Source organism: Zonotrichia albicollis, chromosome 15, assembly GCF_047830755.1.
Source record: "Zonotrichia albicollis isolate bZonAlb1 chromosome 15, bZonAlb1.hap1, whole genome shotgun sequence".
Lineage (NCBI taxonomy): Eukaryota > Metazoa > Chordata > Aves > Passeriformes > Passerellidae > Zonotrichia > Zonotrichia albicollis.
The window spans coordinates 6,628,497-6,651,458 of NC_133833.1; the positions used below are offsets into that span (position 1 = coordinate 6,628,497).

Below are 22,962 nucleotides of genomic sequence, written 5' to 3' on the forward strand. Positions count from 1 at the left end.
TCCCAAGCTCAGCTCACCTCTGTCCTGTTCTGCTGGCACTCAGACACCTCCTCCTGGAAGGGCAGCACGTTCCAGCACCACGGGGAGCACAGAGCAGCCCCAGCTGTGACAGGGACACAGAGGGGTGCTGGCATGGGCCATGTGCTGAGCAAGGGGGTCTCCCTTGGGCCCAGTGTCCCCCTGTGTGGTCACAGGAGCTGTGCAGTGATGGATGCCCCTCACACCCTGCTGTTCCAGCATCCCTGGGTGCACACCAGGCTGTGGCATACCCTGGTCTGTGTGTGCAACCTTCCCTGGCAACCACAACCTGCAGAACCAGAGGACCATGGTGTGTGGAGCCTGTGCAGAGAGCTGGGAGCTCACAGAACTCCCACAGAAAGGCTGGTGCCAGCAGACCCAGGGCCGGGCAGTGTGTGGTGTTTGTCCTGCACCCATGGATGGACTCATCCTCCCCAGGCCATGCTTGCAGGGACACCTGCTTATCCATCCAGGAATTGACTGACACCCATCCTGCACTCTTCCTTGGGCTCAGCAAGAGCCAGTGTTTGATGGAGCTGGTGGGAAGCTGTGGGGTGCAGGAGCTGGGGCAGGAAGGGGTTGCAGAATGCAGGGATGTATCAGGGCACTGCACTAATTGCTAAACCCTGGAAATGCACCAGGAAACAGATGGAGCACCTTCTCCAGCCCCTTCTCCCTGCTGTGGAAGGGCAGGTTGGGCAGCACAGGGGTGATGCTCCTGAAGCAGCAGGGGATGGCCAGTGCTGCTCCTCAGCCCCTCTGCCTTCCCCCTTCCGGCCCAGCTCCCATGTGAAAGAAGCTGTGACTGAAATCTTAATGCTACCAAGAGCCAGCAATTGGCACCAATTAAATTGCTACATTCATGTTTGAATTGCTTTAACTGGCGAGACACACTGTCTTATTTATACAAAAAATATGTTTGCTTGTGGGTTTGTCTGAACCAGTGCCAGCAGAAAATGCACCATTTCAAGGCCTGTGCTCTGCAAGCTCATTCTCCTCTTCCAAACTGGAAGTCACCTTGGTATCAGCCTTTGCCAAGCAATGGTGGCAGAACAGAAACACTGCTTTGCTCGGGGCTGGGCACTGTAGGCACCACGAGAGGGTCCCCTCCTCTCTGCCCACAGGCAGTGCCAAGTTTCCTTCTCCAGCCTGGGAGCTGTTTGGGAGAATATGGTCTGATTCAGGAACAGGACTCAGTGCCCAGTTAAAAGCTGCACTCAGGGGGAGGGCAGGGGGTGCTGGCAGCTGTGGGTGCCAAGTCCTGCCTCAGCTTCTCCTCTGGAGGTTCTGTCAGGCTTTGGGGGTAGGGGCTGTTTGCAGATCATGGGCGCAGAGGGGAGCTGATTTCTGATTTGTGACTGAGAGGGGAAGTTATAAAGAACCCTGCCTGCAGGTTGGCAAGAATGGTTCACACTGCCTGGGCAGAGCATGCAGGAGGGGATTATCCATCTCTGCAATCCTGGTGCCAATGCCACCATCCTGATCTTCCTGCCCCACACATGAGCCCATGCAGGAGGGGATTATCCATCTCTGCAGTCCTGGTGCCAATGCCACCATCCTGGTCTTCCTGCCCCTTGCAGGAGGGGGCAGAATCAGCTCACAGCACCCAGAGCTGCACCAGAAGTTGCATTTTGCTCCCTCTCAGAAATCCAGAAAGCAGGCTCTGCTCTTCACACCCAGCACTGGCTGGCTCCATCCTTTCCCACCCTGGCCACAGTGCCAGGCTCCTCTGCAGTTCCTGCAGACAGGCACAGGGTGCCCTGACCACAGACATGGTGAGTATCTAATCCCAGCCACGAGAGTCTAAACCCCCAGAACAAAGCAATTTAGCTCGGGTCCCTGGGAGGCAGCTGGGAGGAGCTGGTGCAGCCACAGAGATTATCTCCTCCTCCTCCTCGGCAGATCTCAGGGAAATGTTCGCAAGAGGATCAGGTTGCTCAGCCTTTGCTGGGGTGTTGGACTGATAAGACCTCAACACTCTGCCTGCTCCTGGGGCTTTGCAAAGCCCCTACATCCAACTGGGACTTTGGATGGTTCTTTTTCTCATCCTGCCTCCGTTGCTCTCCCCTCACAGCGTATTAATGGTTAATTAGAGCCATCTGGGAGCTTTGGCTCCAGCCCTGGCCCCACCAGAGCAGCCCCCCTGGGTCAGTGGCTGTGAGCAGGTGCTGGAGGTGCTGACTGGCTGGGGACTGCTCTCCTCCCTGTGCAGACCAGCAGAGAGCTTCCCTTGAATCACCATGGGAAGGCAGTCAGGGATTTCTGGCAGTCCCTGGGGATGCCAGGACAAGGGATGAGAAGCCAAGATAATCCCTGATCTTGGTTCCATGTCCCCTGCTTCCCTCATTCTCTGCTCTGGTGGGGAGAAGCAGCGGGTAAGCAGACGGACTCTGCTCAAGGCAAACAGCCCCCATCCAGTCTGACAGGCCCAGGAGCTGGGACCCCTAAATGTGCCAGTTTGGGGGTGGAGGGGTAGGAGAGCTGATTCACTCAGCCGCCCCAAGGCTCTGCTGTCCAGTTGGAGAGGCCAGGGGGAGGCAGGGAGATGTGTGGGTCCTGGTTTGGGTCCCTGCAGCAATGTTCATAACTGGCATTGCTCACATGCCTGTGAAGCAGCGTGGTGTGTTCTCCCAAAAATGTCTTTGCTGTCACAAGTAATAGAAAAATTATACGATTGTCATGGACGGCCCTGGCTGGATATTTTAAAGCATTCTATTGGAAAAGAGCACTGGGAAGGGCTGAAATGCTCCCAAGGGCCACACTGCACTGCAAGGGGTGAGCCCTGAGTCTGCACAGGGCTGCTCCCCCCACCCGAGAGCATCCCCAGACATGCACAATGCCAGACTTAGGGCTGTGCTCCAAAACACTGCCCAGCTTCCAGCAGCACCACCATGAGCCAGTCCCAGCCCCACCACAGCCCTGGCACACATTGTCTGCCCCAGGGACACCGAGGTGGGCAGGATTTGTCCTGGGTGAGAAGCAGGGGGTGCACCAAGGGACAGCTGGGCATTGCCTGGAGCGTGGCAGGGGCACCCCTCCCTCCTTGCCCAGGCCCAGGTGAAGCCTGGTCCTCACCCAGGGCTTTCCCACAGTCCAGGCCAGGCTTGCAGACCCTGGGGAGCAGCCCACGGGGTCTGGCCTTTCCTCTGACAGCGGAAGCAGGGGAGCATGCGCAGCCGAAAGGGCCATGGATACCATCCCTGGGGCTGGGGGATTATTTATAACACTGGCACCTCTCCAAACAGATGTTTCTTTTTATTCTGAACTTGCACTAAATGGGTCACTCGTTTCCTCTGTCTCCCATGGGTTTAAAGCAGAGGGGGAGAGAGGAGGGGATATGGGTGAGAGTGCAGGGCTCGCGCTGGTCCCACGTCCCGCCGTGCTGGCTCCTCACAGTGTTGTGGAGAGCCCGTGGCTGGAGATTTGCTGGGTTCTGTGGGTGGACATTGTGGTCCCCCCTCGCTCAGAGCGGGAGGATGGCTGTGGTCAGACAGGGCTCCGTGGGGCTCCCCACCCCATTCCTCACGTGGCTGACCCCAGGGCAGCTGAATCACTCTGCTGGGGCTCGGTGTGGACTTGTCATCCCCTCTGGCAGTCTCCCTCCCCTGCTTCAGGGTCACAGTCCTCGTTTTCAGCTTTCTGTCAAAGCCTGTGTCAGGGCAGGGTGCCCTGGAGGAGGCTGGGTGTGCCACCTCGTGTGCGGGCATCTGCTGCATGCAGCACCCCCATGACCACACAGCCACGTTCTCCAGATGCCACTGGGGCTGGGGAGCAGAACCTGGGGTCCTGGGCAGGGGCTTTGGTCATGTCAGAGCTGCTCCCTGATGCAGAGGTCAGCAGGAGAGCCAACCCCTCCTGTGGGCACAGTGTCCCTGGGCTCATCCCTCAGCTCATCCCCAGAGGTGGCATCTGCCCATGCTTCTCCTGTCTCCTAGAGAGCTCAGTCCCTACCAAGGCTGGGCTTTAATCACATCTTCACAGCCAAGGAGCTCTCACAAAACCACTCAGAGGGTTTTGGCATTAATGACACTCCCTGTGCTTGCAAAACTTCACCTCTCCGAGCCTGAAACACGCCCAGATCCAGCACACTGCCAGCAGGTACCCAGGCTCTCAGCATCCCCTGGTCTCACAGTGTCTGGGGAAAGCTTTGCGCCCCCTGGGCACTGGCAGGTGGCCAGGTGAGGAAGGTTTTGCCCCCAGGTGTTCATCCTGGGGCAGGGATGGTCTGTGGGATGCAGGGACTCCCTGGCCCTGCTGCTCCTCAGTCTGGTTTCAGATTTCCTACCCCTGTGTTTTATCAGCAGCCGTTTATGGGCCTTGGGATGACAAGCTCCCCATGTGTGTGCCCTGCCTAATTCCAGCCTTTTGCTGGGAAAAAGAAAAAGGGCTCTGTGATGATAATCTGGCCTGTGAGTAAACATGGTGTCATGGGAGCCAAGGGACCCCAGAGGAGAGATGTTGCAACTCCGGACAACTCCAGCCAAGGGAAAAAAAAAAGCCAACAACCACTCAGTTTTATTTAGATTAAAGGGTGGGAAAGAAGCAGTTGCAGAGGCCAGAGGGAGGGTGGCAGAGGAAAACAGGACAAGCCAAGGAGTTTCACTGCAGGACAAGCAGGGTTTGGGTTTCAGGGGTCATCAGCCTTTGCTCAGGGAGCTTTTTGCCTTCAGAAGCGGGGGATGGTGTCCATGGTGTCCCCCCTCCTCCTGCCAGGAATGCCTTTGCTCCCTGGCTGTGAGTGTTATTGATCATGGGATCCATGGAGGGAATTTTTTATTGCATATGGGCACCCATGATCTCACTTAATGACTCAGATGTGATTAGACAGAGAAGAAATAAAGTATATTTGACTTCCCGCTAATTTGCACCAGATGTCCCTTGCCTGTTTGGCAGGACAGCAGGGCCATCAAGCATTGTGGGAGCGCCTGGAAGCACAGCCCTGCAAGAAAAGGGGCTAGAAATAGAAATCCAGAGGAAGGGAAAGGATTGGCAGCTGTGTGAGAGCTCCTTCCCAGTCAGACCAGATGCCCTTGTGGGCAGGGCCAGCATCCAGCACCCCTGCCCAGCACCACAGGAGCAGCAGTGAGGGCAAGGAGAGCAGAGGGAAGAGCAATGTGGGCAATGGGTGCAGGAATTGCCCCTGGAAATACAAACTAGAATTTGCTGAGGGGGGCTGTGCACCCTGATTTCCAGCAAACAGTGCATCCCCTGACTGGTGACTGATGGTCTGTGGGGAGCAGAGCTCCTGCCAAGGTGGCTCTCAGGGTGGCTGTGGCTGCTCTCCCTCTCCCCAGCATGCTGAGCCATCCCTTTCCTTGTGCACCAGCTCTGCAGGCTGGTTCTCAGCTCCCACAGCTCTGGGCGTGCTTGTGGGATCCCCCCCCACACACACTGGTGCTGCACAAGGCACTGGTTGTGGAGGGGCAAGAAACATCGTCTGGGTGGACTGGGAGGAGGGCAGTGGACTGGGAGGACATCCTTGTGTTCCTAACCCATCCTTGGTGTTCCTAACCCATCCTCTCTCATGGTTTATGATGTTTACAGGATTGGAAACACTCCTGCCCTACATGATCCATGCTTGGGGATGGGCAGTGCCATGCAGTGGCTTCCATGTGTGTTCTGACAGGGTGCTGGGAGACACTCAGTGAGCAGCTGCACAAAAAAGGGGGCTCAGAGTATGGCAGGGCACACAGAGCAAAGTCAGAGGAAATTCTTGCCTTGTAACCCAAGAATAGTGAAGACTGAACCCACACAGCATATTTTGGGCATTAGCAAAGGCATTTTAGGCTTACTAGCATTCTTAAGCAAGAGAGAGGTCTGGAGTGGGGGAACATTAATGAATCAGCAAGGTCTGGTGATGCTTGAGCTGCTTTGCAGGGCACTCTGAGGTGCAAGGAACAGTAGAGGTGGCTCTCTAAATTCAGGTGGTACCATCCCCAGCAGAGGCTGGATGCAGCAATCCTTGTATCCACACTCCTGGGCGTTGCCCTGCTCCTGCTGCAGAAATTCCAGTCCCAGTTCATCAGCCACAGAGGCATCAGCCCCAGCCCTGAGCTGAGCAAGGGACTGCGAGAGGAGGCAGAGGAGAAAGCTCAGCTGTCATCAGATCTGGGATTCAGGAGAAATGGGAGCAGGCTGCTCTGGGAAAGCTGTGCAGTCATGGGATGGGGAATCATGAGACTTGAATCTGGTCCTGGTGTGGCGTGGCCCTGGCCATGGCCCTGGCCACGCTGCTTGACCTCTGCTCTGGCCCTGTCACCCGTGTCCTGTCTGTGGGATCACAGCATCACATCAGAGCCCCGTGCTCAGTGCTGCTCTGGGGTGTTGGGGCGACCCCTTTTATTCCATCCCCCCTGCAAGAGCACAAGGCCAGAGATGCTCAAGCAGGATTCCAGCAGTGCCTGACCTCAGCCAGCCCTGGGACACTCCTTTGCCAGCTGGGAAAGCCAGCAGCCCCAGGGTTGGCTCAGCCCTCCTCATCTCTGCTGCAAACTCCGCTCTGCTCTGCCAGGCTGCTGTGATTACAGAGGGGAGATAAGGACAGGCAGTGTCTGTGTCACCAGGCAGGGACAGTTGCCTGTATCTGTGTCTTGTTTGGACTCCAGGCCCTGCCAGACGCTCTCAGTCCAGCAGTGCCCGGCTCTGGCCTCACTGGGGGCGAGCAGGGACGTGCCAGCTGCTGGGACCAGCCTCCCCCACGGCACTTGGCCAGGCCCCGGCGTGGCCCCAGGACCTGAGCCCTGGTGGAGCTGAGCCCCTGGGGAGCACAGCCACCCCACAGGCATGTGGGGCTGTGTGTGCTGTGGGGCTGTGTCACCCCATTGCCCTGCTCCTGCTGCAGCCAGCCCCGCCAGCCAGCCGACCTCCCGTCTCCTCTCCCAGCCAAATTCCTCCTTTAGAATAATAAACAGTGTGGCTCAAGAGAAAGGCTCCTTTCCCTGCCTGGCCAGGACTGGTTTGCCTTCACATGGAGGAGCTGGAGAGGGGCAGAGGGAAGGTCTGTACCAGTGCTGGTAGGGAGGGAGCTCTGTGATGATGGGGATGGAGAGCTGGGACAGCACCTTGGTGACTCTGCAAGGTGGGAGGCTGCCACAGAGCTGCAGGGCTGAGTGAAGGTGCTGGACCTGGCATTGCTGAAGGAGCTCCCTGGCCTCCGTGATTGTGCCTGGATGGCTGAAGGCAAAGGATCCCATAGCTTGGAAATACTCAAATCCTGGCTTGTGAGAAGAATGTAGGAGTCTGAGGGGTCTGTGGCACCCTGCTAACCCACAGGGGTGAGAGGAGGTCACCCAAGGCCGCTGAGCATGGTGTAGGTGCCTGTGTTTGGGTCCCTGGGTGGGATAATGTCTGGGTGCCTGCTTCTGTACCACTGAGTGGGATTGCTCCTCCTCGTCTGGCACTCACAGTTCCTGTTAAGAACAAAAGCTGGGACTGAGGAGAGAAACAAGTGCTCTCAAAGCTGGCAGTGAGCTGGGTGCATTTGCATCCCTTGTGAGACGCCTGTGCTCACCCACATGTACAAGCACACGTGTCCCCGTGCCAGGGAGGGACAGCCTTGTCCCTCTGCTCCCGCAGGACCGAGCTCAGCCAGCGGCCCTGAGCGTGCCTCTGCCCCGGCCGGAGCACACAAACAAGGGAGAGGTCAGCACTCTCTGCGAGACGCTGCCACCCTCCCACTCTGCTTGGGAAGCATCTCCAAGAGAAATGCCTTTCTGCAAAAGCAGCAGCTTTATTAAAACCAGCTCCGAGCACAGCGCAGGCGGCCAGGGGCAGCAGGCGGAGGCTGCGGGGCTCTCAGAGCTCACTGCAGCTGCACCCCTGCTAGCCCAGCACACCCCAGCTAGGCCAGGAGCAGCAGCAAGCAGCAGCACCCCTGCTAGCCCAGCACCCTTGATAGCCCAGCCCCAGCACCCTGCTAACCCAGCACCTCTGCTAGCCCAGCTCCATCACCCCTACCAGCCCAGCACCCATCACTCCTGCTAGCCCAGCACCAGCTCCATATCCCTGCTAACCCAGCCCCAGCTCCATCCCCCCTGCCAGCCCAGCCCCAGCACACACAGCCCTGCCCGGCTCCCCGCTCCAGCAGGCAGGGTTTGCCCATCAGTGACCCTGCAGAGATCCCTGCTGCAGGCTGGGAGCTGTCTGTCTGTCCATCTGTGTGGGAAGCCCGGCTGCAGCGGGACTGGCAGTGACAGCCAGGGAGCTGCACAGGCAGATAAAAGCCTAGATCGGGAGGATCTCAGCCCCTTACTGGCAGGTATCTGGGGGCTGGGGTGGTGAATGCAACCTGGCTTGGGCAGGCAGGCAGGGAGGGTCAAAGGAGAGGATCCCAGTTGTCCTTACGACCTTGAACGTTGAATAATGGATGAATCACACACCTCTGTAAAGGAGAGTGGGGAAAGGAAGGTGATTGTTCTCATGGCAGTGCCTTGGGGGGCAGAGATTAGATTGTCCTCCTTTACTCTTCTGCAGCTTGGTGCTCCGAGGGTGGGTGCAGAGAGGTCACATTCATTTACAGCCTGAATTTCACCTCGGTCCTTTCATCCTACCCACCCCCATCTCTTGCCCTAAGTGCTCTTATCCCCTCTGGCAAATGAAGAGAGAGAAAGAGTTACAGGGATTTTTTTGGGAGGAGGGAGTCGGACGCTGCTGAATAAGCTGGAGACCTGGAAGGATTTGTGGTAGTTTAGACTTCTGTTGAGCCAAAGCAAGAGAATAATAAAAACATCTGACAAGCGCACGTCATTTAAAAACCATTTCCTCCTTAACATCAAGCAGGCTGGGAGGCAGCTCCAGGGCCAAGGCAGAGCTCAGTGAGAGCCTGGGGCTGCCTCAGCAGGTCCAGATTGCCACTAGCCCTGCAAGAGCTCCCCAGAGCACTGCCAGCATCTCAGGGGGCTTCTCCTGGGGTCTGCCCTGGGAGGGGCCCGTGGTGGGGCAGGAGCTTAGCCTGGGCAGAGCTGGGAGGTTCAGCCCCATGCAGGAGCATCCCCGAGCTCCCCAGTGAACTCATCTCCCCCAGGCACAGAGAAGCCTTTTCCCTTGCTCTTCCTCTTGTCCGTGTGTTCATTTTGCTTTTCAGAAATACTCCTTCCCACCCCTGCAGCACCACGGGGAGGGGTATCTGTCACCCCAATGCACAGGAGACACCCCTGCTCTTAGGGAGCTCTGGCCTCATCTCCTTTGGCTCCTGCTTTGCACCGGGGAGGGCTGAAAAAGCTCTGTAGAAAGAACATTTCTTGAGAAATGTTGATTAGAAGAACTTTAAACTTTAAAAAACCCTCATAGATATTCTATTAAATTTATGTATTTAAAAGTTAAATACAAGAAACTCGTTTTTGGTGAAGTTTCTTCAGGCTTGTTGTGGTTTAACCCCAGCCAGCAACCAAATGCCATGGCAAGGCTTCTTTTATTTCATTGGAAGGAGCAAACAATGTGGGAGGGTTGCAGGGGGATCTGTTTTCTAGCAAGTTTTATCTCACAGTGACTGAGGGAAGAAAAACTAAGGAAAAAAGGCAAGTGGTAAAGCAGAGGAAGGGAGGGAGGGAGGGAGGAAGGCAGGGCTCTGCCAAGGGGGAGAGGCATTTCCAGCTGAGATGAGCAAAAGTTGACACAACTGCTGGAGCCTCCAGCAAAATCCCTGTTTACCAGTGGGAGAAGCCTTAGAAACTGCAGATCCAGCATGAGGGGGAAGCACCACTCCCCCAGGAGGGAAAGGCTGAAAACTGGAGAGATGGAAAGTTTCTGAGGTGGAGAAGTGAGGCCAGGGCCCCCTGCCCAGGACAGCTGAGGGACCCCTCCTGTGCTGAGTGCTGTGCTCATGTCACTTTGCTCCTGGCAGGACTGGGACACCAAGCCCAGGGCCCAGCATGCCGTGCCCCACTCTCAGGACGTGTCTCTGCCTCCTCATCCTCACTGGTGAGTGCTGTGCTGGGCAGGGGTGTGTGATCGTGGGGGCTCACCTCGGGGTGAGGGGAGGGAAGGGGCAGTGCCATGGGGAGGCACTGGGGTGCACAGCGTGCCCCAGGCACACCTGTCCCTGCTCAGATCCCTGGGCTGACTCAGGCCTGTGGTGGGGGGGATGTGGAGTGCCCTCCCGGTTCATGGTGGGAGGAGGAGACCTCTCCACAGGCAGCAGTGCCAGCTGTGCTCAGACCTTCCTTAGCTGACACCTGAGAACCATGTTAGCTGGACACGCACAGGAGGGATTTGGTCAGATCCCAAATACCCAACAACCCCCCCAGCAAGGCACCAGGGCTCCTGGCTGCACCTGGGCTGTTCATATTTCTGCAACTCCCTGGAGCTGTCCCCAGCTGTCCTGCCCACCTGTGGGGACACCAGAGGGGAATATGTCACAGCCCCATTGGAACATCTGGGCAGATGGTGAAGCAAGGAAGCTGGGAGAGACATGGGGAACCATTCAGGAAGACCTTGCCTGCTCTATTGCTTCCAAAGGATTTCCTGCAAGGTTTTGCTTTCATTCCTTTTTCACTTTCTTGTAAACTGTCATTGTTTCAGCCTCATCTGGTCCTGTCTGACACTGTCTGTGTGTACAGGCAGCCAGAAGAACAAGGAATTGCCTCCTATCCTCCTTGGGGGTTCTCCACCCAATATTGCCACAGACAGCATGGACTGCATTGAATACTGCTGAATCTAGTCATGTCTGATTTGCTCTCCAGTAGGGGTTGTAGGAGGTACAGGGAATGAAGGGTGACCCACCACGGTCTGGACTGGCAGGACATTTTTGAGGAGGCCGTGGGTTTGTCAGTGCTGATTACATTGGGAAGGCAAACCTAGGAGAGTTATTTTTCAGTGTAAAGGCTGACACTGCAAAGCAAACCCATTGCCATGAGGTGTGCTTCTCTGTGGATTTCAGAGCAATTCAGTTTGGTGTCATCTCACCCCTCTCTCAGGTCTGCTGGAGGTGACGTCTGGGGACCGCAGGCTGCACATCGAACCTGGGGACACGGAGCTTGTCCTCAGCCTCCACAGCACCTTCTCCCTCCTGTGCTATGGGGACAGAGAGCTGCTCTGGGAACGGGAGGGGCAGCCCCTCAGTGCCTCGCTGGAGCACAGGGACGGTGTGTTTGTCAGCAATCTCACCCTCAGGAACGTGACAGGCCATCACACTGGGGAGTACACGTGCACCTACAGCCCTGAGCAGGCTCCAGAGCCAGCAGAGAGGAAAGCCCTCTACATCTATGTTCCAGGTAGGGGACAGCATGTCCTTGACTGTGGGTTTCCATGAGGTCTAGCAACCAGGGAAAAAAAGGACTTTGACTTATTGTTCTGTCTCCAAGCACCTGGAATCCCCAGATCCCTTCTCCAATAGCAGGAGAGCCCTCATGGTGGGTCTCTCTGGCTGTGGCATGTCTCTGGTGTGCCAGCTCATGGAGAGTGTGCTGGGACATGTGGGTGAGCAGTGGTACTCAGTGGTGCTGGGTCTCTCTCACCCTCAGATGATGTTTGACAAGCACACAACAGCTCTACTTTCCCCAGGGAAAGATGGGAAGAAGCAGCCCACTGGCATGGAGTCAGGGTCCTGTGGTGGAATATTCCTGGAGGAGCACAAAGCAGCCCTGGTTAAGCTTCCAAGCAGCATTCTCTAATCAATGTCCCCTCTCTCCCACAGACCCCTCCCTGGTTTTCCTCCCTGCAGTCACCTCTGAAGAAGTCTTCATCTTCATCACGGGCTACACAGAGGCTGTCATCCCATGCCGAGTGACCAACCCACAGATGCAGGTCACCCTCTATGAGAAGAAGGTGGAAAACCCCATCCCAGCTACATATGATCCACAACAGGGATTTAAAGGCTTCTTTGAGGATAAAACCTATTTCTGCCGGACATTTGTGGATGATCAGGAGGTGGATTCAGACACTTTCTATGTCTACAGGATCCAGGGTGAGCTGACATTGTCTTAGCACACCTGTGCACCTGCTGTGGCTGTTTCTTCAGGCCAGTGGCAGGAGCATCAAAGTTCCCTCCCTGTCTCCTCAGTGATGATCAGTTTGGAGGCTGATGATCAATATTTAGTTCTCTATTAGAGAATGGGTTTTGCCTACAAGCCAGCTCCATCCCTCAGGGAAGACAGTTCCCAGTGGACCAGTCCACCCAGGGTAAATGGACTGGGTGGCCACTTATGTGGTATTCACATGCCCTCTGAATGAACAGAAGCAGAGAAAAGAATGATCAAAACAATTCTTATCTCATTTGCTGCTCCTGTGTTTTTGAACATGTGGAATGTGTTGGAAGATTGTTTACCCAAGGTGATTGCTTGATTGGATTCTGGTGTTTTGATTCATTGACCAATTGGATCCATGTGTGGGTGTCAGGACTGTTGGCTGACAGTCACAAGTTTTCAGTAGTAGTCTGAAGTAAGTATGATGCAGTATAGTTATAGGATAGTATAATGTAATATAATATAGTTTTAATAAAGCGAGTGTTCAGCATTCCAAAGCCATGGAGTCAGATGCCAATAATTTTCTTTGTTGGAGATCCTGCTTTCATTATACACTTATCCCTCCACAATTCCTTCCTCTCTTCCACCTCTCCCACAGTGTCATCTGTGAACGTGTCCATCAGTGCAGTGCAGACCATGGTGCGTCAGGGGGAAAACGTCACAGTCATGTGCACCGTGAGCGGCAACGAGCTGGTCAACTTCAACTGGGACTATCCCCGCAAGCAGGTGAGTGCTCCACACCCACAGGCTCGGGGAGCAGCTCCAGCCTTCACCCAGGTGTGCCATGGCAATCACTCAGTGATATCCCATGGCAGAAGTTATGGGATGCTGCTGCTGCTGCCACCACTCAGGGAGGTTTGATGGGGATATGCTTGGGTTAAGACTGTCTGTCTCAAGGGTCTCCCATTGGTTTGTGTTCCCTGTCCTGTGGCAGCCAGACTGGAGTCCTCTTCTACTTTCTTCCCCCTCCCTGTGAGCCCAGTGGCAGAACATGGTTTTGGCTCCTCATACCATGTGTCCTGTCCCCATTTTGCAGGCAGGGAAGGCTGTGGAGCCAGTGACTGACTTCCTGCCTGGATCCACTCATGAGATCCGCTCCATCCTCATCATCCAGAATGCAGAGCTGGAGGACAGTGGGACCTATGTCTGCAATGTCTCTGAGGGCTACCATGAGAAGACAGACAGGAAGGACATCACTGTCCAAGTGATCGGTGCGTTGCTGCCCACACACCCAGAGCCACCAAACCGTGTGGGCATCCAGGCAGGGTGTCCCAGAGTGACCCCCCCTCCTCTCTCACAGTCTCCAGCTTTATCCCCTCCTCACTTCTGCTCTAAGTAACCATGACAACAAGCCAAACCTCACCCCATGTCACCCCTGCCTGCTTCTTGGTTTCAAAACATCCCAAATTTCCCTTCATGGCATTTGTGATCCTTTAAGGCTCTTGGGGCTATTGGTAAGAGCTCCTCTGCACTGTGCAGTGCCAGGGTGATATTAAGATATGTTGTCTTCCATCTGCATCTGACCTTCTTTCCTGTAGTTTGATAGAAACTGCCCCATCTCCATTATCTCCACAAGATAACAGCCACATGCTTCTGCCCTGTGAGCTCCTCTGCTCCAGTGTGGCTCTGCATCCACATCCCCTCAGACACAATCCTGAAGTCTTGAGGGATGGATCTGGAGCTGCCCCACCACTTCTGGGTGTTCAGATAGTTTTATTCCAGATCCACATTTATCCAAAGGGCCAGGGAGGGCGTTATTCCCCTTTCTGACCACCCTCTTACTCTTGCCTCAGAGCGTGGCTTTGTGCAGTTCCACACCCACCTGCCCAGCACGGTGTATGCTGAGGTCCACAAGAGCCGCACTGTCCAGGTGGAAGTGGAGGCTTATCCCCAACCCAGCATTGTGTGGCTGAAGAACAACAAGACACTGACCATGGAGAGCAGCAGTGAGTTCACCATCACCAGCAGGAACCTGTCAGAAACCAGGTACGGGCCCATCATTCCTCACCAGGGTGCAGAGAGGGGGTAATTCACAAAGGAATCTCCAAACTGCTGTTTGGGCACAGTTGGTGATTGAATAGCTTTCTGTGAGTGGATTTTGAGCACTCCTGAGGTGGGTGGGAGCATTACCAGTCCCCGGGTACCTTCCCACAGCCATCACTCTGGGACTGTGTCTCCCCAGGTACCAGACAGCTCTGGTGCTGGTGCGAGTGAAGCAGGAAGAAGGAGGATTTTACACCATTCGGGCTTCCAATGAGGATGACGAGCAGGAGATCTCCTTCCATCTGCAAATAAATGGTGAGGATGGGCGTGTACACACATGGTTGAGGAGAGCAGGAGCAGCCTCAAGGGGTGGCACCATCCTTTGCTGCAGAACCCTCAGAACTCAGCCCTTACTCCTGTGGCTGCAGCTCCAGAGTGGTCTTGCTTAAAGGAAGAGCGTTCAAGCAACAAAAACACTTGGGTGAAATATCTCACCCTTAGCCTCAGAGCAAGGGGGAGAGGGAGGCAGCACAGATGCCATCAGCTTGGCCCAAGGTAGTAGATGTAGAGATGATTGTACAGCTGTGATGTCCTGGGCTTTCCCCCATGCTCACCCTTCTCTCCAGTCAAGCTATGTGGGGGCAGATCTCTTCCATAACCCCCTCAAACCTCACTCTTTTTGCTGTTTCCTTTCAAAAATGAACCACAATGGATGTGATGAGTCCCACCTCATCCCTAGGCTATGGCAGGGATACAGCAGACTCACATTCCCCAGAGGAATCATGTTCCCCTTCCATCCTGCATTTAGGAGGGAAGATTAATTCCCATCACTGTCTTTTGGTTTCAGTGCCAGCTAAAGTGGTGGAGCTCAAGGAGAACAGCAGTGCCAGCAGTGGGGAGCAGACTGTAACGTGCTCTGCTGAAGGCATGCCCCAGCCAGAGATCAGCTGGTCTACATGCAGCGACATCAAATGGTGAGTGAGGGATGGAGGCCATGAGAACAGCCACACTTTTGTTAGAATAGCAGGCTGCTATTTAACTGCATTCTGCTGGCACACTCACCTGGGCATCCCCTGGTGGTGTGTGGTCCCTGCTGGCTCTCAGGTGCCTTTGTCCTCTCTGGCCCAGGTGCAGCACCAAGGGCCAGCCCACGCGGCTGCTGGGGAACGAGTCGGCCGAGCTGGGCGTGCAGACCAACGCCTCGTACCACGCCGAGCGGCAGCTCTACCGCGTCAACAGCACCCTGCAGCTGCACAGGGTGCACGAGCCCCTGCTCCTCAGGTGCACCGTGCACAACTTCCTGGGCACCAGCTCCCAGGACATCACTCTGGTGCCACACGGTGAGGGCTGAGATGAGTTTTGGGCCAGCAGTGGGGAGATGGACCTTTCTGTGCTGCCAGCCTGGAAACATGGGTGCTTCTGCCCCAAATGAAGCTTCCTTTGGGTTGACAGAAAAGATTTTTCCAGTGGGAGTGTGGAGCCCTTATGTCCAATGGCCATGGATATGCTCTTCCCCCTGCTGGCAGGGTCATCTCTCTAGGGAGGCAGGACAGGAGTGCCTGAGCAGGTCCCCAGTGCCTTGTTGTTAGCCCACAGGTCACTAGATGGTGCCACGGACTTGAACATCCCAAATATGAGGAAGGATGGTCTCAGCCCTGGCCCATGGCTGACAGCTCTCCCCCAAGCAAAACAGCCCCTCTAGATCTTTTCACCCTCCCATGGCCATACCTCTCCTGAGGCAGAAGGCAGTAACAACCCATCACCCCATCATCCGTGGGGGGCTGCAGGTACTGGGAAAGTGTGCCCAGGAGGAGACTGTCCCCATCCAGAGAACAGCTCAGAGTCAATGTCTGGAGGAGCAGTGTGCAGTTCACAGGGACCTCTCTGCACTGCTCTCCCCTCCTTTGCCTGTCTGCTCAGGCCATGCAGGGGTGGAGGAGTCTGACTGCTGTCCCTGTTCTCTTTGTAGCCTTGCCATTCAAGGTGGTCATCATTTCTGTCATCCTGGCCTTGCTGGTCCTCACTGTGATCTCCCTGATCATCCTGATCGTGCTGTGGCAGAAGGTAAGAGCAGAGAGTGTTCCCAGGCTGACACAATGGTACCCCAGGGTTGGGGTGGCTGGGCCTGATGATGTCCCAGCTCACCAGGATCTATGGGCCTGTATCAGTTCCTGTGTGCCCCTGGAATCTCTGGGAGAATGAGACAATGGCTGTAGGGACCAAAGGCTCCTTAACAAAGTCCACCTCCCCCATGCCTTCTCTGACTCCCAGCCTCTCAGATCCCTCTTTTCCCTCTGCTCCCTTTTCCAGAAACCTCGTTATGAAATCCGCTGGAAGGTGATTGAGTCGGTCAGCTCTGATGGGCACGAGTACATCTATGTGGATCCCATGCAACTCCCTTATGACTCCACCTGGGAGGTGCCCAGGGACAAGCTGGTGTTAGGTAAAGGTTTTGCAGTCCCCCTGATGGATTCCTGAGATCCTGGCTGTCTAGGGGGGATAATCCAAAAGGGACCAACCCAGAATCCAAGAGATCCCTGGAGATACAATGTGGTCCTGGGACAGGGGGATCATCTAGGACCCCTGCCAACTTTTCCTCCTGGCTGTCTCCTTGCAGGACGCACTCTTGGCTCCGGTGCCTTTGGTCGTGTGGTGGAGGCAACAGCCCATGGCCTGAGCCATTCCCGGTCCACCATGAAGGTGGCGGTCAAAATGCTCAAGTGTGAGTTCTCCCCCTTTCCCCACCCAAAAGCTACAGGAGAAGTCAGTGCCACACTGTCCCCTCCTTGCCCTGCTGCTCACACTGTCTCTCCCCTACAGCCACAGCCCGCACCAGTGAGAAGCAAGCCCTCATGTCCGAGCTGAAGATCATGAGTCACCTGGGACCTCACCTCAACATCGTCAACTTGCTAGGGGCCTGCACCAAAGGAGGTACATGAGCCCTGAGCACCCTGTCTCTGCTTCCCTGGGCTGTGCTTAGGAGGACAACTGTCCTTAGATAGAGTAATTCCTGTTTTCTGGTTCCAAATGATTCAACCTTCTCCTAAGAAAGCTGTGTGGACTCTGAACACCTTTCTTCCAACCTGATTGAAACTGGGAAGGCCCAGTTAACCCCCATCTCCCTCCACAAACACAAATTTCAAATGCCAAAAACTACTCAGTACCAGACAGGTGGCTTTTCCCTTTGGCCCTCCCTTGACACCTTGCAGTCTGGTGATATCCTTGTGCAGTGGAATTCACATCCACGGTGGCCAAGGCAGGGCTGATGCAGGTGTTGTGTCCCACCAGGACCCATCTACATCATCACGGAGTACTGCCGCTACGGGGACCTGGTGGATTACCTGCACCGCAACAAGCACACCTTCCTGCAGGCCTGCGGGGACAAGGCGCGGCGGGAGGCGGAGCTCTACGGGAACACCCCCAAGGAGGACCCCGTGCACAGGTACGGGAAAGCGGCTCTCTCCTCCTCCCTGCTGCCTGCACAGGTACCGGGAAAGCAGCTCTCTCCTCCTCCCTGCTGCCCGCCCCGTCCTGGCCGCATCACGGAGGGAGGCTGGTACTCTCAGGAAGGATCCTGCATTTCTCCAGAGCAGTGAAATAAACGCTGGCCCAGCACTGGGACACAGCTGGCTCCTCTGTTACCTTGTTAGACCAGCCCATGTGCCAACCAGTGACCTCCAAGCAGCTCCTGACAGCGAGGAGTTAGCAAACCGGAGCCTGAGTTTGCTAGCACACCTGCCAGCTGCTCCGTGCCAGTTGGGAATATTTCCTGGCACCATTAACTTTATTTGCATAACCATAGCCATGCACTGAGTGCAGAGACACAGGGTTTTGCAGCATCTCTGAACCACTGGAGATCTCAGCTCTGCATTTCCAGGGCAGGTTGAGTTGCTACCGAGCCTAAGGGAGAAGTGCTACAAGGAGGGCAATTGCACAAGAGGTATCACAAGGAAAGGGAAATAGTCCTTTGTCCTTTATCTGGTTGCCAGCTGTAAAGGATGCAGGCACAGCAGTGCAGAGAAATGTTCCCCTGGGAAGTTAGAAAGCAGCACTTCCTTCCAACATACCAAAACAATAGTAAAATAGTGTTACAGCTCCCCCCTGCCCTTTCTGCCTGAAGGCAGCTGAGATCTTGCTAAGCACTATTCCATTTGCACAGCACTTCATCCATGATGCATTGCTTCTCTGCCAGCTGTGTGGGACATTTTGATGCTGGGGCTGAGGGTTTGGGAGTTTCAGACTCACAAATCTGCCCCCAGCCCTCATGTCTCCTCCTCTCCTCTGGGTCTGAGCAGCCTCTTTGCTTCCCCCCACAGCCACCTCTCCATGTCTGTCGAGAGTGACGGGGGCTACATGGACATGAGCAAGGATGACTCCCTGGACTATGTGCCCATGTCTGACATGAAGGGTGAAGTCAAGTATGCTGACATCGAGTCTTCTAACTATGGCACCCCCTATGAGCTGGACAGCTACTCCCCCTCAGGTAACAGCCTGGCCACAGCAGGAGGGAGAGGTGTTTGTGCTTTGGGTGCTGGATGCCTTTGCTTGCAAAGGTCACTTCTGGGACATGTGCAGAAGCAGTGCTGGATGTCCTCACAATGAGAGTTCCTAGCTGTGTCCCTTTGTTTCTGGAGGCAGAGCATTCCCCAATATGTCCTTCCACTACTGGGAGGTTCACCAGTGTGCTGGGTGACACCAACATCCATCTCTGCTTGCTCTCCAGCTCCTGAAAGGACAGACCGGGTGACACTGATAAATGAGTCTCCACTCCTGAGCTACATGGACTTGGTGGGCTTCAGCTTCCAGGTGGCCAATGGGATGGAGTTCCTGGCTTCCAAAAATGTATGTATTCTGGCTGGTCTGTAGTGGTGGTGGCCAGCAGTGTGTTTTCTGCCATGTCCTGTGGTCAGCTTCCTCCCACTGTCCCTCTGTCCGTGCCAAACTCCTTGTGGGATAAGTGGCTGTGCAATTGAAGAGCTGCTGACCACTTCCCTTTGGAAACACAGTCCTGGAGATCAGCATGATTATATTTGCATGTGACAGCTAACCCTGGCTCACACTGGGCTTCAGATCTCAAATTCCCTGACTCTGTGCTCCTCCTGAGCTGTGTTCAGCACAGCTGTGGCATTATATCATCCCTGTTTACTGGGATGGCCAAACAGCCTGCAGGCAGCTAAAGCACAAGGCACTCTGCAGCAAGCAACTACTCTTCCTAGACCCTTGTTACATTGCATTCTCTGAGCACCCCAGGGCTCAGCAGAAATGCTTGTTCAGTGGAAATTAAGCCACCATGGAGGACTAGATTCTGGAGTTTCCTAAGGTCTGGCTTAGCCCAGGGCAGGCAGTAATATAGCTGGATTGTGTAAAGCATCACACAGGAGAGGGCTAACAGAAGGAGTCAATGGCATCAATGCAGAGAGAAATTCCTGGCTCTGTGCCCCCAGCCAGACAGTCTGATCCCTAAAAGTGCATGGTCAGTGCTCCCACAGCAAATGACAGGGCTGCTCATACAGAAAACATCCAACATGCTGGCAGACTAGGAGGCACAAGCCTGGTGCAACTCTGATGTGTTCTGGCTGCTGGGCTGGGTTGTCCAAACAGAGATGGAGACACCCCCTCCTCCCAGCCCACCACGTCCCCTTGCTGGGTCCATCCCTGGCAATCCCCTCTGCTGGCTTGGTCAGGTTCCCCCTGCTGGATCTGCATGGCTGATGCTGTCACGGAGGAAGCAGTCCAGGCAAACAGCAAAAATGTGTCAGCTCTGCTGGTGGTGGAGCCATGATTGTCCCTAGAGGTGAAGGAGACACCTGAAATGGCATGAGGTGACTCCTGCAGCCCTGGGTGTGGGTTGATGCTGGAGCTGCGCTGTGTTCTCAGGCTGTGAGAAGGCTCCTCACAGTGACAGTGCTCTGTGTCCCCCTGCAGTGTGTGCACCGTGACCTGGCTGCCAGGAATGTCCTCATCTGTGAGGGGAAGCTGGTGAAGATATGTGACTTTGGCCTGGCGAGGGACATCATGAGGGATTCCAACTATATCTCCAAAGGCAGTGTGAGTACCAGTGTGAGCCTTGCAAGCTCCTTCTTCCCAAGGCTCTGGGTCTGGCATCCCCTACATGGTCCCCCTGTGAGCCACCTGTCCACCAGTGTGCCCAGAGGTGGTGACAGGGCAGGACTCTCAGGAGATGATGTCAACAGCCAACCATCCTTCACTTTGTTGGCTCTGCACACTGTCAAGTAGCAGAATTGCTTGCCCACATCTCCTGGCTCTTTACAGAAGAACCTGAAGTAGCAAAACTCAGGATTGTCCCCTGCACACTGTCCTGATCACAGCAGCAGTGCTGCATCCTGCCAGCTCTGAGTGTGGTCCTGAGCCTCAGGCAGGAGGAGGGCAAGGTTGGGCAGCTTGGTAGGGCTGTAGTGACTCACTGACCACTCTGGGAAGAGATTCACAGGATTCTGCTCTAACCACTAGACCACAAGTTAAGAAGAAGTGTCTTCTTACAAGCACCTACTTTCCAGAGAGATGTCTCCAATCTTTCAATGCAGGAGAGGACAAGGCTGTAATTGAGCTTTGCCAGAAAACATTTCCTTGTGATTTTAACAACAACCTCTCCACTCCAGCCCTGAGGCATTAGTGAATCTCCAATCCCAAGCAAAACAGGCCATGTAATTCCCAGAGAAACTGAGGCTGAGAATGGAGACAGGTGCCTTAAACCCAACCTTTATCTAATCTGCAAAGTTCTGCAAAGCTCTCTCATGCTTTCTCCCACGTGCTGTCAAACAGGTACTCAGAGCTTGGTCAGGGAGACCCTCCCCCAGAGGGGTTGGGGTTTTCAGTCCAGCCTTGACATAGCTGGTTTCCTGTCCAAAATGGGAAATGAAACTGAGCCCCTTTGCAATCCTTCCTCGAGATTATTTTGGTATTCATTGTGCAAGCAAATTCCAGGAGCAGCAGCCAGTTCTGCATACAAGGTGGACAAGTGAGGCTTTCGTTTTTATTACTCTGAGTGAGTAAGAACAGAAAATAAGCTGGATGTTATCTTTTCTGGTCATCCCTTAGCCTCCAGCCTGGTCTCAGGTTTCCAAAGTCAGGAGTTTTTGGTCAGGTTGTGCAAGCCACTGGCCTCATCGAGAGTGAGGGAACAGAGAACACACACTGTGACATGTGTGCATTCATCACGGCAGGCTGGGATGGAAATGGACACAGCACATCCCTTCTTTCCTCCTGCCTGCTGGGTCTGTTCTGCACAAAGAAAGAGGCAACTGATCCCTCTTAGAACTGACTGACAGCAGATGTCAACAGATGTGTTGGACTCACAGGCAGATCTGAAGGCTCTTCTTCACTTGTAATTTGGGTGTCAGGCTCTTATCTGTCGAAACAACTGCTGTGGGTAGAGCTGACTCTCTCTTCTTGTTTCATTTTTGATACTCTCTTAGACCTTCTTGCCCCTTAAGTGGATGGCTCCAGAGAGCATCTTCAACAACCTCTACACTACCCTGAGTGATGTGTGGTCTTTTGGGATTCTTCTTTGGGAGATATTCACCCTAGGTGAGTGCCCTGGAGATCATGGTGGTGTCTGTAGTTCTGATAGCATGTTAGCAGGATCCCTTCTAAAACAATAAAAATGCATTTCTAACCCCCAAGTCCCTACTTTACCAGTCAGAGTAGCACTTCATTCCCTGTCTCCTTCTTCCCCATGCTTACGTTGCCTTTGGAAGTGAAATGAAACAAGAAAGGTAAAGAAATAAGAACACCTTGGTGTGAAATGCATGTTGGCTGAATGGTGGCCTGCAATCCTGCAGCCTAATTCCTGCTCTCTCTCTACCCCCAGGAGGGACTCCATACCCTGAGCTGCCCATGAATGAACAGTTCTACAATGCCATCAAACGTGGCTATAGGATGTCCAAACCCACCCACGCCTCTGATGAGATGTAAGTGCTGTCAGCATGTGTTTCCCCTGGATGTGCTCTACATGCCACAGCAGCATTTCTACCTGTTTTCCTCACCTGATAACCCATTGCTCTCCCTTCCCTCTTGGCAGCTACAGCATCATGCAGAAGTGCTGGGAGGAGAAGTTTGAGATCAGGCCATCCTTCTCACAGCTGGTGGTGCTTATGGGAAACCTCCTGGTGGATTGCTACAGGAAGGTATGTCCAAAGGACCCTGTGCTGGAGGGACAGAAGAGGGTCGGTGCCTTGGTGAGGGCCCTCAGTCAGGCTTTGGAGACCCGTGTTGAGTCTGGTCTGGACTTTCTTCAGGAGTCTTTGGTTAGGTTGTGCAAGTCTGTGGCCTCATGGAGAGTCAGGGAACAGAGAACACACACTGTGACATGTGTGCATTCATTATGGCAGAGGGTTTTGCTGTGACCAAGGCTGCCGTAGTTGGAGCAGCCAGTGAAGATGGTTTGGGCATCCCAGGAACATTGCTGAGACAACTGCATTGCCAGACAGCAGCTGGTAACTCAGCAACTGCAGAAATCAGAACTGGGAGGAGATCAAAATCCTGCCCCCAACCATGTGGTATTTTGGAGCTGTGAAGTTGTGCCACTGATCTCTCCCTTGGAAAAGGTTCATGGTTTCTCTCTGTTGGAGTAAGGAAAGCTGAACCCAGCTAGGAGATGCCAGCCCCTCTAGAAAAACCTGGCAGGCAGGAAAAGGAAACCCATCACAAATGCATTCTCCCAACTCACAAGACCTCTCCCTTTCTTTGGTCCCCTCCTGTGGGAGCAGAGGTACCAGCAGGTGGATGAGGAGTTCATGAAGAGCGACCACCCCGCGGTCGTGCGCACCAGGCCCGCGGTTCCCGTGCTGAACAACGCCCGCCTGGCTGCCAGCTCCCCCAGCAGCCACATCCTGTACACAGCCGTGCACCAGCACGGGGGCGAGAACGACTACATCATCCCCCTCCCCGACCCCAAACCCGAGGGGAGCTCTGACCTCCCCCAGGAGGCCTCCATCAGCAGGGCCAGGTGAGAACATTGCTCCTGAGCACTGTCCTTTCC

At 54.8% G+C, this 22,962-nt stretch overlaps 1 protein-coding gene across 1 annotated transcript in view; it reads left to right on the forward strand.

Moving 5' to 3' along the window:
* Window positions 1-22,962, forward strand: part of PDGFRB (platelet derived growth factor receptor beta) — a 32,051-nt gene that overhangs the window by 3,568 nt on the left and 5,521 nt on the right. Inside the window, exons 2-22 of the mRNA XM_005483657.4 lie at window positions 9,860-9,936; window positions 10,932-11,228; window positions 11,651-11,920; window positions 12,577-12,704; window positions 13,015-13,189; window positions 13,772-13,964; window positions 14,161-14,276; window positions 14,809-14,935; window positions 15,090-15,301; window positions 15,931-16,025; window positions 16,272-16,404; window positions 16,579-16,683; window positions 16,782-16,892; window positions 17,250-17,403; window positions 18,278-18,444; window positions 18,685-18,803; window positions 19,887-20,009; window positions 21,398-21,509; window positions 21,793-21,892; window positions 22,003-22,108; window positions 22,691-22,929. Of these exons, the coding sequence (XP_005483714.1) occupies window positions 9,888-9,936; window positions 10,932-11,228; window positions 11,651-11,920; window positions 12,577-12,704; window positions 13,015-13,189; window positions 13,772-13,964; window positions 14,161-14,276; window positions 14,809-14,935; window positions 15,090-15,301; window positions 15,931-16,025; window positions 16,272-16,404; window positions 16,579-16,683; window positions 16,782-16,892; window positions 17,250-17,403; window positions 18,278-18,444; window positions 18,685-18,803; window positions 19,887-20,009; window positions 21,398-21,509; window positions 21,793-21,892; window positions 22,003-22,108; window positions 22,691-22,929 (3,131 nt within the window). The 5' untranslated portion in view covers window positions 9,860-9,887. The remainder of the gene's footprint in view (window positions 1-9,859; window positions 9,937-10,931; window positions 11,229-11,650; window positions 11,921-12,576; window positions 12,705-13,014; window positions 13,190-13,771; window positions 13,965-14,160; window positions 14,277-14,808; window positions 14,936-15,089; window positions 15,302-15,930; window positions 16,026-16,271; window positions 16,405-16,578; window positions 16,684-16,781; window positions 16,893-17,249; window positions 17,404-18,277; window positions 18,445-18,684; window positions 18,804-19,886; window positions 20,010-21,397; window positions 21,510-21,792; window positions 21,893-22,002; window positions 22,109-22,690; window positions 22,930-22,962) is intronic.